Consider the following 14,460-nt stretch of genomic DNA (forward strand, 5'->3'; position numbering starts at 1 on the left):
AGCTTCAAGCCACCGCAGGGAAGCAAGCCGGCTTGGATTGATCTTTTGCGGGGGAGGGTGGAGGGGGGACGCGTTATTTAGCCTAAATGTTCATCAGTTTGAACACTACCTGGCTATTTAATTACCGCATTCGGGGATGACAATCATAATGATGGCAAAGACGCCGACACGAAACTCGCTCAAAACTGTTCCCCGTAACACGAGTGGTTAAGAAGCGGACGGGGGCAGGTTACTCCTACAGCGAGCTGGTTTGCTTTGCACCCCCCCCCCACACCGCACACCCACCGCACGGTAGGGTAGGGTAGACGGTTCGGCGGTGGTTGATTATTGGCAACATCCCATGTCTTCCTTCGTCCTGCGAGCTGAAAGAAGCTACAGCGCGGACATCCCGGCCGAATGAGAATAGCTGCTGCTTACTTGCTGGCTGGCTGCTTCTGCTGCTACCTTTTTCACCAGAAAGGAGGAGAGAATAATAAGCCATCTGTTTGTTATTAATCAATGGCTATTTCATCAGATGCTGCTATCCTGTTCCCTCCGTTCCCCCGCGCTGCTGCTGCGGTCCCCATTCTTTTGCTTCGCTCCTTCGCTGCCGCCGAGTATGAAGGGAGGAAGTCTTATTTGCAAAGGGGCGAGGTACTTCCGTCGTCCTTTGATAGCTTCCCCCCGCATATCTTCTGCTGATCGGCGGCCATGCCTGGTTTCTCGGCTGTTTCTCTCTTCTTTTATTTGTTTGTGCCTCTACGGAGTACTCTCCCCGCAATCTGTAGTCGGGGGCCACGGTCACTAACTACTACTGGTGACTGTGCTGAGCAATAATGGGGTAGTGATATGATGGACCTCCAAGGTGTAGATAAATGAGGCATTTCCCCCGTAGCTTCGAGCCGCACACTGTGGGTGTATAGAGTAGGTGTCTTTTGTCTACTCTTCCCCGCTCATCTCAGCTCAGGCCAGGCCAGGGTAGCTTTCTTTTAACTGCTTCTTTCTCCTCTCCTCTTTCTGTGATATTCCCGAGTACTCTCTTCCGCTCTACTAATCCTATCCTCCGACCTTTCATATAATAATATCCCATACCTCTTTACAAGGGTGGTGGAAATAAGGGGGCAGAAGGGAGAGACAACAAAGACGAAAGCTTCAACAATGGGTTCAGGAACAGCCGACTCCGTAAAAAAGGACCACGAACATGACGAGGAGGATGTCGCTATCTCGCCCGGTCGAGATCGCGGGGAAGAAGTTGATCGCTTCACCCAGCTCACCCCCGAAGAACTGGTGCTGGAGAAGAAGCTGCGACGCAAGATTGATACGCTGATTATGCCCATTGTCATCATCGTGTATCTGATGAACTATATCGATCGGTTTGTATTTTCTCTTTTCTTCTATCTATTTATATATACCATGAGCATATCTATCCCACTTTTTCAAAGATAACTTGAGAATTTTAGCAACAACTATGCGGCAGCCCGTCTCCAAGGCCTGGAAGCCGATCTCAAACTCACCCCATCCCAGTACCAGACTGGTCTCTCCATTCTTTTTGTGGCATATATCCTCATGCAGGTTCCCTCCAACTTGCTGCTAAACTATGTTGGCCGCCCATCGCTGTACCTGGGTTTCTTCACCACCACATGGGGCCTTGTCTCGGCCCTGACTGCTCTGGTCACGAACTACGGCCAGATTGTCGCTTGCCGGTTTCTTCTTGGTTTAGTTGGTGTGTTTCCTCTATTCCATTTTCTGCATTAAAAAAGAAAAAGGGAGTTTCCAATGCCAAGGCAACTGAATAAAAACAGAAGCCCCCTTCTTCGCCGGCGTCCTCTTCTACCTCTCAAAATGGTACACAAGAAAAGAACTCGCCCTGCGCATGTCCATCTTCTACTCCGGCTCCCTCATCTCCGGCGCTTTCGGCAACCTCATCGCCGCAGGTATCCTCAAGGGACTGAACGGTGCCCGCGGCCTCGCCCCCTGGAAATGGCTCTACATTATCGAGGGAGCCATAACCTGCTTCATCGGTATTATCATCTGCTTCATCCTCCCAGACTTCCCAGATACCTGGAAAATCCTCGCGCCGGAACTCAAACACGTCGCCAACCGCCGCCTCGCCATCGAAGCCTCAGAGGCCGACGTCGACATCGGCGGGCGCGGCATGAGCCAGCTCACCGGGCTAAAACTCGCCTTCGCAGACCCCAAAACATACATGCTCGCCATAGCCTACATGTCCATCACCGGCGCCTCGGGCTTCCAAAACTACTTCCCCACCCTGACCCGAACGCTAGGCTACGACGACACCATCTCCCTCCTCCTCGTCGCACCCCCCTACATCTTCATTGTCGCCTACAGCCTCGCCCACTCGCACCTCTCCGACCGCCTCGGCAACCGCTTCTGGTTCTTCACCTACCCGATCCCCATCACCATCATCGGCTTCATAATCTTCATGACAACCGACAACGCCGCCTTCGGCCCGCGCTACCTCTCCTTCTTCCTGATGATGTTCGTCTTCGCTATGAACGGCACCTGCTACTCGTGGATCGCATCCGCCATCCCACGCCCGCCCGCCAAGCGCGCCGCCGCCTACGCCTTCATCAACTCCGTCGGCAACTCGGCTAGCATATGGACGCCGTACACGTACCGCGATCAGGACGAGCCGTACTTCCGCCTCGCGCTGGGCGTGTGCATTGCGCTGCAGGTGCTGGCGGCGGCGATGGCGCTGCTGCTGCGCTGGTATTTGACCAGGCAGAATCGGCAGCTGGAGAGGCTGGAGGCGGTGGATGTGCCGCTTGGGGAGAGGGAGATTGCTCAGTTGAGGCGGACGGCGGAGGCGGAGGGGGTGGGGCTTGAGGAGGCGAGGGTTTTGCAGAAGGGATTTAGGTATATGATTTGATCTGTATCTAGCTTTTTTTTTTTTTTTTTTTTTTTTTTTTCAAAGAGTGAGTGAAGGGGGGTAGAGAGATGAATCTACCTTATGATGCTCCTCTAGTTTGGTTTTTACGCCAAAATGTGAGAAAGACAAATAGAACAAACAAAGCTAATCAAATGAAGTAAAAACCCCCACCCTACCATACATATATCTTACTACATTAAAAGCACTTCACAACTTCGCCCACCCCACCCTCTCCTTCTTCTCCCTCTCCCTCTTCTCCCTCTCCACAAAATACTCCCGAACCCTCCCCCTCGCCACCTCTATAACCTCCACATCCTCCACCGTCGCAGGCACATTAACCGCCCGCTCAAAATCCCCCTTCTCAACCGCATTCTCCACAAGCTCCCTCAGCACCCGCCGCAGCGTCTTCCCGCTCCGCGTCTTCGGAATCATCCCCTTGCCCTCCCCGCCGCTCTGGATCATGCCGCCTAGCGACGCGATGGCGCCGATCTGGCCGCGGACGAGGTTGTTGACGGACGTGAAGAGGGCGGGTGGTGGGGTGGCCGGGATTGGTGAGTTTGAGTTTGAATTTGAGGAGGCGGAGGTTTTGCGGAGTTGGACAAAGGCGAAGGGGAGATGGCCCTTTACAGGGTCAGGGATGCCAACGACGCTTGCTTCTGCGATGTCTGGGTGGGAGAGGATGGCTTGTTCGATTGCACCTGTTCATAATTGTTAGCATCGAAGAATTAAAAAAAGAAAGGTTTCAATACATAGACAAAGCGAAGAAACGGAAATCATGGGTAAAAGAAAAATAAAAAGAAAAAAGGGTATACGAACCAGTACTAAACCGATGCGCCGCAACGTTAATAATATCATCACTCCTCGCCATCACATGCACATACCCCTCATCATCCACCATCCCCGTATCCCCCGTATCCACCCACCGCCCCGCAAACCGCTTCAAATACCCCTTATAAAACCGCTCGTCATCATTAAACAGCGTCGTAAACGCAGTCGGCGCCAATGGCATCGCCAACACGATATTCCCCATCGTGCCATTCGGCACCTCATCCCCTTCGTCATCGACGATGCGCACATCGAAGCCCGGCATCGGCTTGCCGGCCGACCCGGCTTTGACGGGGAACGGCTTATGCGTCTCCTCCCTGCTGCCCTGATCTAGACCGATGGCACTGCGCAGCGCGAGCCCGGTCATTGGCGAACCGGACTCCGACGACCACCAGTTATCAATCACCATTGCGCCGGGGGCGGCGTACTTGTCGAGCAGATTCTGATAGGCGCGGATGAGGGTGGGTTCGCTCCGTTCGCCGGCAAGGAACAGGCCGCGCAGGTGCTTCAAGCCGCCGCGTTTCCCGACCAGTTCGAAATAACGGCCCTCTGGGTCTTCTTTACGGATTGCGCGGAGGGCGGTGGGCGCGGTGAAGAAGGCGTTTACCCTGTGTTCTTCTATTATGCGCCAGAAGCTGCCTGCGTCAGGTGTGCCGACGGGCTTGCCCTCGTAGAGTACTGTAGTTGCGCCGGCGAGAAGTGGGGCGTAGAGAATGTATGAGTGCCCGACTACCCAGCCGATATCTGAGGCGCAGAACATGACGTCTCCCGGGCCCTTGATGTCGAAGAGGTATTTTATAGAAAGGTTAAGGCCAACAGCGTGGCCGCCCGCTTCCCGGATGACGCCTTTCGGGAGACCAGTTGTCCCTATCAAATTATATTATCAGAATCGACCATCTCCTTCAAATATAGCAGTGGGGGGAAAGGGAGAAACATACCACTAGTATAAATAATATACAATGCCTCATTACTTTTGACAGGAACAGGCGCAGCTCTAATATTCCTCCCCCGCCCACTCTTCACAATGCGCTGCCAATTCCGTTGGCCCTCCAATTTCAACATGGGTTTCCACCGCAGCTGGTCCCGCTGCCAGACAATGACCTTCTGCGGCTTCCATGAGCTCTTGGCTATTGCCCCTTCGACCAGGGGCCTATAATTCACAACGCCTTTGCTTCCCTCGATGCCGCACGAAGCGGTCATGATTGCCCGTGGCTTGGACGCCTCGATGCGCTGGGCTAGCGATGTTGCAGCGAATCCGCCAAAGACGGCGGCGTGGACGGCGCCGAGCCGTGTTATGGCGAGCGCCGCGAAGAGGGCAGCTGGAACCATGGGCACTGTTAATTCATAGGGGTTTTCGGAGATTAGCAAGCATACGGCAGCGGGGTAGGTAGAGTAGGTAAACTAAGTAATCGATTGTGCTGTGAAACCGATTAAGGACAGGAGCAGAAAACATACTATAAATCAACACAACATCCCCCCTCCTAACCCCCTCCTCCCTCAACACGCCAGCCAACACCTCGACCTCGTCCAGCAGCTGCGCATACGTATACCGACCTTTCACACCCGTCACGGGCGACTCGTAGATGATGGCCACATTGTCTCCATGCCCGCTGAGTACATGTCTGTCGACGCAGTTGTAGGTGGTGGAGATCTCGCCGTCGGGGAACCAGGACCAGTGCTCGTGGCTGATGCCGCTGGCGGGGAGTGTCTTTGTGCCTCGGCGCAGGCTGGCAGAGGGGGGCTTGTGCCAGTGGAGTTGGGCGGCGTGGTGGGACCAGAATTTCTTGAGGGAGCGGAGGGAGAGGGATTGGGTTCTGTCTTGGGGATGGGAGGCCATTGCAGGAGGTTTTATTTTGTGGTGGTTTTATGATGGCGGTGGTTGATGGTATGTATGTATGTATATGTAATGTATGGGGAAAGGAGGTGAAGACTCAGGATCGGAATAGCGAGGGAGGGGTGTCTGTATTGATGGCACAGGGATTCGCTCTTTTTGGCTTTCGTGCGACCGACCGTGCTGTTGCTCAATAGCAGCCCAGTCTAGTGTCTGTACATGTACATGTCGATATCTAGCTCGAGATATTTATATAGATCCTCGGGGATACGGTATGGGGTCGTCGTTGTTGCAGTCAAGTCGCCTACGGTGTGGGGTTGGGCGTCGACTGCAACTGGCAGGCCTGCAGGACTTGCCACGAATTATTAGCCCTGGCCGGCAGCAGGGTCCTTTCGCTGTCCGCAGGTCAGTCTCATCGTGCATCTATCCCACTGTGTTGTCCCTGGAGGTGGAGGTGGAGGGGGAGATGGGTTGGTGTGGAGTTTTACAGTTTTGGGGACCTCGGGGAAATTGTACCCGCAAAGCAGACCTGGAACTATGCATTATTTAGAGATTCAAACAGAGATAGATCCTATACACTTACCAGCCAAACGAACACTTGCATCCAGTGGTGATAGGGTAAAAAATCACACCAATAGCATTCAGTTAAAATAAACAATGAGAGAAAAGACGGCGCGTAAGATTCTTGTTGCCATTTGAAAAGCCAGAGAGCAACGTATCTAATTTATATAAGATTTCTTTTTTCGACTTTGATTGTTTGCTAAATTGGAATGTTTATTTTCAAATTCCCAGCGCTCGAATACACGCAGACACGCAGAAAGGCTCTCTTGTTCTCAGCGGTTGGGTATAATTTCACCCTAAGCTTATACCTCGCTCGCACTCCCTCTCCCTCCCCCTCCCCTGCCTCTGCCCTTGGCATTTTCGTATTCGTAATTGCAGCATTTGTTTCCCTTCGAACACCAAACGGAGGAGGTATAAAATTGATTCATTACAAAGGTGCGAAGGGATTGGAGGAAAAGGGGAAAAGGGAAAGTCAAAAAAGGGCGAGGAGGGTGGCTGGTGGCTGCTGTCTGGCGGTTGGTAATCAAACAGACAAGAGAAGGCAAGGAAACAGAAAAACAAAATAAACAGGAAATGCAAAGGGAATATGGTTGTAGACAAGGAGACATGGTAGGAAGGAAAAGAAAATCTTCTATCATTTGCTGTTAGTGAAATCAAATTAGCCGTCTGCCCCAGCTCCTCGAACGCAGGAAAAAGGAGGATAAAAAAAAGGAAGAAATAAAAGTACGGAAATCCTAAAGACATTCACATCACATGAAACCGAAGTGGTGGGGGAAGGGAATCGAAAATAAACGATGAAGAAAAAAAAAAAAAAAAAAAAAAAAAAAAAAAAAAAAAAAAAAAAAAAAAAAAAGAACGTGAACGTGAGCATGAGACTTCCTTAAAATGCCGGCCGGTAACACTCTAGCTGCAGAAAATAAAAACCCAGCATACAACCACTCGCACAAGCACAAGCACACGCGCACAGACACATACACCCGCAGACGTTCCTGAAACATGAAATGCGACAAATCCCCTGGTCAGCGAATGTCCGCGAAGATTTTTTGTTATAAACTTTCGTTCGGTGTCCGGCCGGACACGTAATCATTGTTCCGAAGCGATGAGAAACCAGCAAAGTTCAAAGAAGTAAGAGTAAAAGGAAAAGTAAAGAAAGCGAGCCGATTCGGGCATCCCATCCCTTAGTCAAATGCGCCGAATAAAATAAAAAGGAGAAATAACGCAACGAGAGAGCACCAAGCAGGGGGAAGTCGATAGAGAATATAGGGAAGTGGCGCGGATGAGGGAAGAAGGGACAGTTCGTACTTCCTAGGCCGATATGCAGTAGTGCGCGTCACGGTAGCGTCACGGTAGCGTCATCCCACGTTGCAGGCGTAAAAACGAAACAGAGCCCGGTGTAGGGTGGTTCGGAGGAGTGTTGTTGTTGAGCAAGACAGTAAATAGAAGTCGTAGAAAAGGAGACATGGAGTTAATGACAGCCGTACAGTGCCGAAATATGAAGTAGTAGGTGCGTCCGCGGTCCACACCAATCCCAGCAATAGCGTAAAACGGGAAAATATAGAAAATCCCAGCGATCGAAATGTTGCATCATTTCTTTCTGTTTGATAGTTCCATCATGCATCTCTTTCTGTAAATATTTTCTTCCTGGTTTTTATCTGGTTTTTATCTGGTTCTTTTTGTGTTTGATTTCCCCCTCTTCTATTAATTCAGAGGATCAGACATTTTAAGCCCCGCCCATGTCCTCTTTGGCGATTGTTTTGGAATCTTGCCGGATTGTCTACCCCGTTCTCCCCCCGCTGCGTACCAGGCGCTCTATTAAGTGGTTGTCGAACGCCCTGTTGTTGCCGTTGTTGCCTGAGCAGGCGAACTACATCATAGAATGCCTTCTCCACATTGATGCAGTTTTTAGCTGAGGCTTCAACGAAATCGCATCCAAGCTCCTTAGCCAGCGCGGACCCTTCCTGTGAAGAAACCGCTCGTTCGATAGCCTTGTCGCTTTTATTCCCCACTAGCATCACCGGAACTTTCATGCCGGGAGGTGGGGAGTTTATGGGGGCTCCAAGATAGCTGGCACCTGTTGGTGATCCAGAGCTTGCTGACTCCTTGACCAGCTGAATCTGGTGGTGGAACTTTTGTATCCGGGTGAACGAAGAGCGCGATGTGATACTGTAGACCAGCACAAAACCCTCGCCATCTCTAATCCATTGGTCCCTCAAGGCGGTGTATTCTTCCTGTCCCGCAGTATCCAGCACCTCCAGCATGCATGCTTGCTGGTCAATAACAACTTGTTTGCGATAAGAATCTTCAATGGTGGGGTCGTATGTCTCAACGAAATGGTTTAGGCACAGCTATCGTAGTGTAAGCAAGCGCCTTGTCACACAAAAAGCGTCACCTACTTTCGAATGTGGAAAAGGGAGAGATTTTGTACGGGGTACGAACCTGGATAGTGAGGGCGGTCTTGCCTACACCTCCGTCTCCCAGCACCACCAGCTTGTACAGCTTCATTTTCCCCGCCATTGCTGCGGAAATTGTGGCGTCTGATAGAATGCCTCGCGAGCAAGAGCAGGACGAAGAAAGAAGAAGATGAAGGGAAAAAAAAAAAAGGGAGGGGGGGGGAGGGAGAAGAGAAATAACCGAAGAAGGGTTTAGAAAAAGCGCACAAGTGCGTTAGCGCCCGAACGAAGCCTACAGGCTGTTTTCCAAGCGGGGATGATAACGATTCGCAAAGATTCGCCGTTTCCCACGTATCGATATCGATAAGAAAGTGAAAACGCAGAGCCAGGCAGCTGCCAGAATGCCAAGATCTGGGGAGAAATAAAACGGAGGCGGGGGTTGGACCAAAGCAGCTCTGGTAGGTGAAAGAAAGGGTCTCTTTTTGTTCTTCAGGCGAGAGGCATCAAGGCATCAGAAATCCACTTCCAAGGTAGTAAGTAAGTAGAAGTTAGCAAGAAAAGGATCGTAATCGACGAGCTGGAGGTCAAGAGGAAGAAATAAATGATTAAAATTCAAAAATAAACCCTTAGATGGGACGTCGTCATTGGGGGAGGGAGACAAGAGCAGTATCGGATGAAGCACGCGCAGGGAATGCGACACAGCGATAGGCTTCGATGCTGTACAGCGTTGGGTCAGAAGGAGCTTACCTCTTGTGCCAATGGCTGGATAAGAACGACGGACGGCTGTTACACACTGACAGGCAGAGAGGCGTGGGAGGGGCGCAAGAGGAGATAAGGTAGAACTAAAAGTGTCCGGTGCACTTTGTCCGAGGTAGCACACAGGACCAGCTCTGAGAGGATGCAAATTATCACGGACAGCAGAGAGAGGCGAGAAAGGACATCTGCATAGAGATAGAAGGTGGGCTGAGTGATAGACCGGAGTCCCTTGAACTTCTCTGTAGCCGACAAGCACAGAATCGACTCGACGACGGGGAACAGAGCAGAACAGAACAGAACAGAACAGAACAGACGAGAGCAGGCGAGAGCAGACGTTGAGGTTGAGGTTGAGTGAGGTTGAGGAGGCGAGGACAAACGGGCGGACGAGCGACGAACGAACGAACGAACGACGGCGGCGGCGGCGGCGGCGGCGGCGGTGGAGAGACGGACAGAGACAGCGCCAGCACGTGAGGGAAAGGGAACCGGCGGGAAGATCCCAGACACGACAGACAGGACAGGACAAGACAGGATAAGACAGGATAAGATGAGATAAGGAATGGTTAAATCAATAAATAATAATGCCTGGAAAATCGCTGACTATGCCGGAAGAAGAGAAAATAAGAGAAAATGATAGGTTGGTGGGCGCGGGATAATTATTCTAAATTCTATTTACTGGTTGGGTGTGGGAATAACAAGAATAGTAATAATAATAATTATTATTGTTATTATTGTTATTGTAACAATAATAACTAATGATTTAATTATAAATAACTCCGTCAATATTACTGCGCATTATCATTAACTAATATTACCACTTACCAATTTTATTCCCCCGCAGCCAACAGCCCCAGACACGCCAAGCGTACAGGGAAGCTTCGGTTAAGAGCGTCCTCCCTCCCCTCCTCCCGTGGTAGACTGGTAGTTAAAAGAAGGCCCAAAGAAGGCTCCCATCAGCCCCCAAGAACCCCCAAGGACCAGCGCCAACTCTCCCAAGATTCAGGAAGCGGGGAATTAAATAAATTAAAAAAAAAAAAGCATTTGGGCTCCTCCTACTGCTAACTTGTTGATAAATAAATAATTTTTTTTTTTGTACTATCACTCCAATAATGCTCCATCCTATCCAGCAATCCGTTCAATTATCATTGCTAGGTGAAAAACACAGACTGAAGGACCAAAAACAAACAGCAGCGTTGGGTGGGAGAGGAGAGGGGAAACTCATCCATATTAACAACCCTCCAGTAACAATGATTTGTTCATTATTACTTCTGAATTCTGGACTATCCTAGTGCAGTGAGTGCAGTGTGTCCTTGTCCCCAAGTTGAAGAAGCCCTCTTGTTATTCTTCGTTAGTTACTCGTCTCGAGATCCCTTCTTCCACTCCACAACGAATCAGAAGAAATGCGCAGCGTAAATGCTACTACTCGCTGCAACTAAGGAGCGAACGAATAATAATAGCCCAGACGGCCCTCTTCAATAAATTTTCGTCCTCTTCTCCACCCTAAGAGCTCCTTAGTCCTTTAGCCCAAGGAACCATGCGGGCACAGGGTCTTCAGTCTGCTGGAGAACAACACGGTCTGGTCTGTACGGAGTACAGCCTAACGAAATGAATAACAAGCCAAAACCACGATGAAGAAAACGATTTACACTCGCACCGTCGTCCTGCTGGCTGCTTGACAAGCTGCAACAACCGGTTTCGTGGATGTTCATGTATATCGATCTGTATGTATGTGAGCTTCCCCCTTCTTGGTTTTGTTCTCCGAGTACCGGGCCAAACTATATATAAACTCCCCACGGCAAACCCGCGCAGAAACAGAGTGTGGGAGAGGAAATTTTGGAGTTTAACCATCTATTATTTTAGCTCATGCTGAGACAGTATCCGCACTTCTTGGCTCTGCTCTACTCTTCTTTCGCTCGTGCCCGGCTTCGGGTGGAGATACGCAACCAAGATCGCAGAGAGCAGTAAGCTTGGAAAGCTTCGAGGAGAGCGAATTTACGCAGTACACCCATTTTATTGGCGCGCTTTTGCTGCGAGGCCATGACCGCCGTCAGGTTACAGAGTATTTTGGCTACGATCCACTCCTGGCTGGTCAAAATGTGCGGAATATCCTGCATCATATGCAAGTCTGGCTTGTTGGCTTGCTGGCTTGCTGGCCAATAATGGCGTTATCTACACTTTACTTGGCTCGCGAGTTCTTGTCAAGCAACAGGACAGCAGGATAACTAGAGAGGTTTTTAACTTTTTTTTGTCCCCTAACCATTATTATTGTGTGTGATGCATTTGAAGAGGTATTTTGACTTTTGACTTCACCCTATGAACATACATCAATAACGCTCCATCATCGACATTTATCACATTATATAATAGTATCCGACCAGGATTCCTTCCGATGCATCGCTCTCGTCTCGTGGCGGGCGGGACCTCCATCCCCCTCCTCCACTCCTCCCTCCACTCCTCTCCCCACGCATCCGCCGTCCAGTGGGCCGCTGCGCTGTTCTTCCGAGTCGAGACCTCACAGGACTCCAGGAGTGGGTGCCTTTATGCCGGAAGAGGCAAAACGTGGAGATGGAAAATGAGTTTGTCAAACTTGACACTGTTGACAGCCCGACCCGAGCGGCGCTGGCTCTGGCGCTCGGATACTTTGCCAAATGATAATTGCTCGAGCTATTTTTTCTTCTTTTTTCTTCTTTTTTCTTCTTTTTTTTTGGGTGGTTTTTTGTGGTTTCTATCTCCCGGTAGTTAACTAACAATGATGATATAATAAATGATATCGAGCTTGCAAGCCCGTCCCGTTCAACATACCTCGTAGAAACGCCGGTATATATATTCTTCTACATGACTGTATTTATCATTATCTTGCTGTAGATAAAGAAGCAACACTCCTCCTCCTCCTCGTCGTCGTTGATGGTATCAATACTGCGCACATTCATGTCACAAATCACAATCACACTGGACCATGTTTTTTATTGTTGGAACGAGCCGTCCAATCATCGTCCATAATACACATCACACAAGGCCTCTGGCACGATATGTGACACTCCCCGTTTCAGACACTACAAACTCTGATAATAGATTCCTTGAAATAGTTCATCAAGACGGTAGCTGAAGCATGGATCCAGAAGAAAGAAAGAGATAAAAGAAAGAAAAAAGGGGACATCATATCATGCCGTTTCATTTCATCTGCCAGCCAGGTCGATAATAATAGAGTAATTAATGAGGATTGCTCAAAAGGTACTTACTTCCCTTCATTCTTCATTCTTTCTGGAGTCAAGGATACATTCCTCTGCCCCCCGTAACTACAGGAGAGGAGAAACTTCTTCTCAACTTACTCTAATAGGATCATATTCTTTTTCCCTTTCGTGCCCTCCCGGCCCGTACGCGTATCGTATGCGTTGTATTGATATCAGGCTTCCTGGCAATTTTACATACTACTAGTAGTACTAGAAACTAGAAACCCCCCGCCGACTTGATGAAACATCAAGAAAAACAGGGCCGATGGGAAGTTCCTTTGGGATTGGTTGTTTCTTGAAAGAAGAAGAAGAAGAAGAAGAATTGCGCTCGCCCGCTGGTTGATAGGTTCCATCTGTATCCTCGTTACAGGCTTATCCCGTCTTAGGTAATAACCCCTCAAAATTGGCGCGGTTACTATGACGAATATAGGGAATGGAGGGTTTACAAGACCAACCCAATTAATCGATTTGCAGATATCAGAATCAAGAGCTAAATATCAGAACTGGGGGTAAAAAACCGAACCAGCGCAAGGTTGCATCGCCCCTTGTCTGGAACCGCACGGCTGGCGAGCAACATTTGCATTTGCAGAGAGGGAAATCAGTCACATCAGTCACAAGCATCTCAGTTGGCTCACCAGCAGCTGCATAATGCAACCTTGGGGGGGAGTGCGCTCTTCCCGGAAAAAAAAAAAAAAAAAAAAAAAAAAAAAAAAAAAAAAAAAATTCAATCCAAAATGGAAAAGGCCTGATACCATACCCCCCGGGGCATTCGGGATGTGAATGGAAATATATATAATCCGCCAATAAGTTGTTTCAAAAAGAGAATGGGATGGATTGCTTCATACAGGAAGAATTCAAGTTTCGCTTGTATGATGATGCGTAGTTACAACTTTCCACGAACGGCCCGTTCTCTCTCAAGGATAGTTACTCCGTACACATTTCTTACAGGGAATGAGAATTTTCGTTTCCCGATTGTGGCTCCCCGGAGGGAGACGCTCTGATGGCAAACCCGCAATAAGCACAAAGCTTATCCATTGAAACGAGCATGAAAAAGATAATAATACTATTTCGCTCTCCGAGTCGCTGCTCATCAGCCCTTCGTCAAAACCGGGGACCGTACGCGGCGCTGCGTATATGCCCGTTCCGTTATCCCGTTAGCCTAGTGATTGTGGCTTACGGGGGTGAAGATATCTGGACTGTTTTGCAATCACATTCGACAGATTCATTCATTCATTCATTCATTCATTCTTATTTTACCCGCCCTGTACTCTGTACTCTGTACAGAGTACTCCGTAGGTGAAAGCAAATGCGCAAAGTTTCTCCCAGGCAAACGAAAGCAAATTCCCATATCCATGGATAGAATGTCTGCTTGTCTGCTTTCCTTTGCGGGTTGGGTTGGGCTCCCCTACACTACTAACTACCCGGATACAATAATAATAATACATGTAACCGTCGTCGAAACTGGCACGAACACACCTCGAGGCTAGCGGGAGAGAAGGCCACTAGCGAACGGTAACTAGTTAGTTACATAAATGCAGAGCAAAAGAGTAAGCAAAATTTTCCGAACCATCTCAACCATAACTAAGTTACCCCTTTCACCACGACACATTATTTAGGCGCAGGCGCAGGGAAAAATCCAGTCACTCACTCACCTATTTCCAACAACCGCCGCCCCTTTCATGCAAGTGAGCATGCAAGCATCATCACTACGGACTTACTCTGTTGCCTTGTAGATTAAAACAACCCCCCCCCCCCCCCCCCCCCTTTAATTTTATCTTTTTTCTTTCCCGACCCAAAACCCCTGGCCATTTTTCCTCTCTGGGAAAGGGAAACTATACCAATCCCTGGTAATTCGAAAGGGACCCTCCCAGGGTCACATCCCAACAGGGCATGGGGATGCGCGGCTAGGTGAAAAATCCCCCCCCGGGCGAAAATAGAATAATTAAGGGGGGGGGCCTTTTTTCTTCCAAGGCAAAAACAGAGAAAAAAAAAAGGAAAGGG

General features: G+C 49.5%; 4 protein-coding genes across 6 annotated transcripts; 2 read left to right on the forward strand and 2 right to left on the reverse strand.

The window, feature by feature from the left end:
• Window positions 1–1,137: 1,137 nt before the first annotated feature.
• Window positions 1,138–2,869, forward strand: BDCG_00246 (MFS transporter; the record flags this gene model as incomplete). Its single annotated transcript, XM_045415765.1, has 3 exons — window positions 1,138–1,352; window positions 1,440–1,702; window positions 1,782–2,869. The coding sequence occupies 3 exons, from the start codon at window positions 1,138–1,140 to the stop codon at window positions 2,867–2,869; spliced, it is 1,566 nt and encodes a 521-aa protein (XP_045271634.1).
• Window positions 1,304–6,899, reverse strand: BDCG_00247 (propionyl-CoA synthetase). Of its 3 annotated transcripts, XM_045415766.1 has the most exons (5): window positions 6,109–6,899; window positions 5,150–6,054; window positions 4,633–5,028; window positions 3,686–4,561; window positions 1,310–3,567 (listed from the first exon to the last, which is right to left on the reverse strand). In XM_045415766.1, exons 2-5 carry the CDS (start codon window positions 5,529–5,531, stop codon window positions 3,077–3,079), a joined length of 2,145 nt encoding a protein of 714 aa, XP_045271635.1. In that variant the 5' UTR covers window positions 5,532–6,054; window positions 6,109–6,899; the 3' UTR covers window positions 1,310–3,076. The 3 variants fall into 3 exon arrangements, with proteins under 3 accessions (XP_045279084.1, XP_045271635.1, XP_045279083.1); XM_045415767.1 differs by having other exon boundaries at window positions 1,304–3,567; window positions 5,150–6,126; XM_045415768.1 differs by having other exon boundaries at window positions 4,633–5,013; window positions 5,150–6,126.
• A 29-nt stretch (window positions 6,900–6,928) lies between these two features.
• On the reverse strand, window positions 6,929–9,941 carry BDCG_00248 (Ras family, other). The gene is made up of 3 exons (XM_045415769.1): window positions 9,224–9,941; window positions 8,523–8,998; window positions 6,929–8,431 (listed from the first exon to the last, which is right to left on the reverse strand). The coding sequence occupies exons 2-3, from the start codon at window positions 8,598–8,600 to the stop codon at window positions 7,790–7,792; spliced, it is 720 nt and encodes a 239-aa protein (XP_045271636.1). The 5' UTR covers window positions 8,601–8,998; window positions 9,224–9,941; the 3' UTR covers window positions 6,929–7,789.
• An 822-nt stretch (window positions 9,942–10,763) lies between these two features.
• Window positions 10,764–11,995, forward strand: BDCG_00249 (uncharacterized protein; the record flags this gene model as incomplete). Its single annotated transcript, XM_045415770.1, has 3 exons — window positions 10,764–10,812; window positions 11,090–11,352; window positions 11,597–11,995. The coding sequence occupies 3 exons, from the start codon at window positions 10,764–10,766 to the stop codon at window positions 11,879–11,881; spliced, it is 597 nt and encodes a 198-aa protein (XP_045271637.1). The 3' UTR covers window positions 11,882–11,995.
• Window positions 11,996–14,460: the final 2,465 nt, after the last annotated feature.

This window comes from Blastomyces dermatitidis (assembly GCF_000003525.1).
Source record: "Blastomyces dermatitidis ER-3 genomic scaffold supercont1.1, whole genome shotgun sequence".
Lineage (NCBI taxonomy): Eukaryota > Fungi > Ascomycota > Eurotiomycetes > Onygenales > Ajellomycetaceae > Blastomyces > Blastomyces dermatitidis.

Bases quoted from the DNA above. Each gene is read 5' to 3' on its own strand.
- BDCG_00247 (XM_045415767.1), bottom strand. From the start codon at position 5,531: ATGGCCTCCCATCCCCAAGACAGAACCCAATCCCTCTCCCTCCGCTCC. The intron at 5,029-5,149 runs GTATGTTTTCTG...ATGAATTAACAG, and splicing joins GGATGTTGTGTTGATTTATA to TGCCCATGGTTCCAGCTGCC. The intron at 4,562-4,632 runs GTATGTTTCTCC...ATAATTTGATAG, and splicing joins GTATATTATTTATACTAGTG to GGACAACTGGTCTCCCGAAA.
- BDCG_00248 (XM_045415769.1), bottom strand. From the start codon at position 8,600: ATGGCGGGGAAAATGAAGCTGTACAAGCTGGTGGTGCTGGGAGACGGA. The intron at 8,432-8,522 runs GTTCGTACCCCG...ACACTACGATAG, and splicing joins AGACCGCCCTCACTATCCAG to CTGTGCCTAAACCATTTCGT.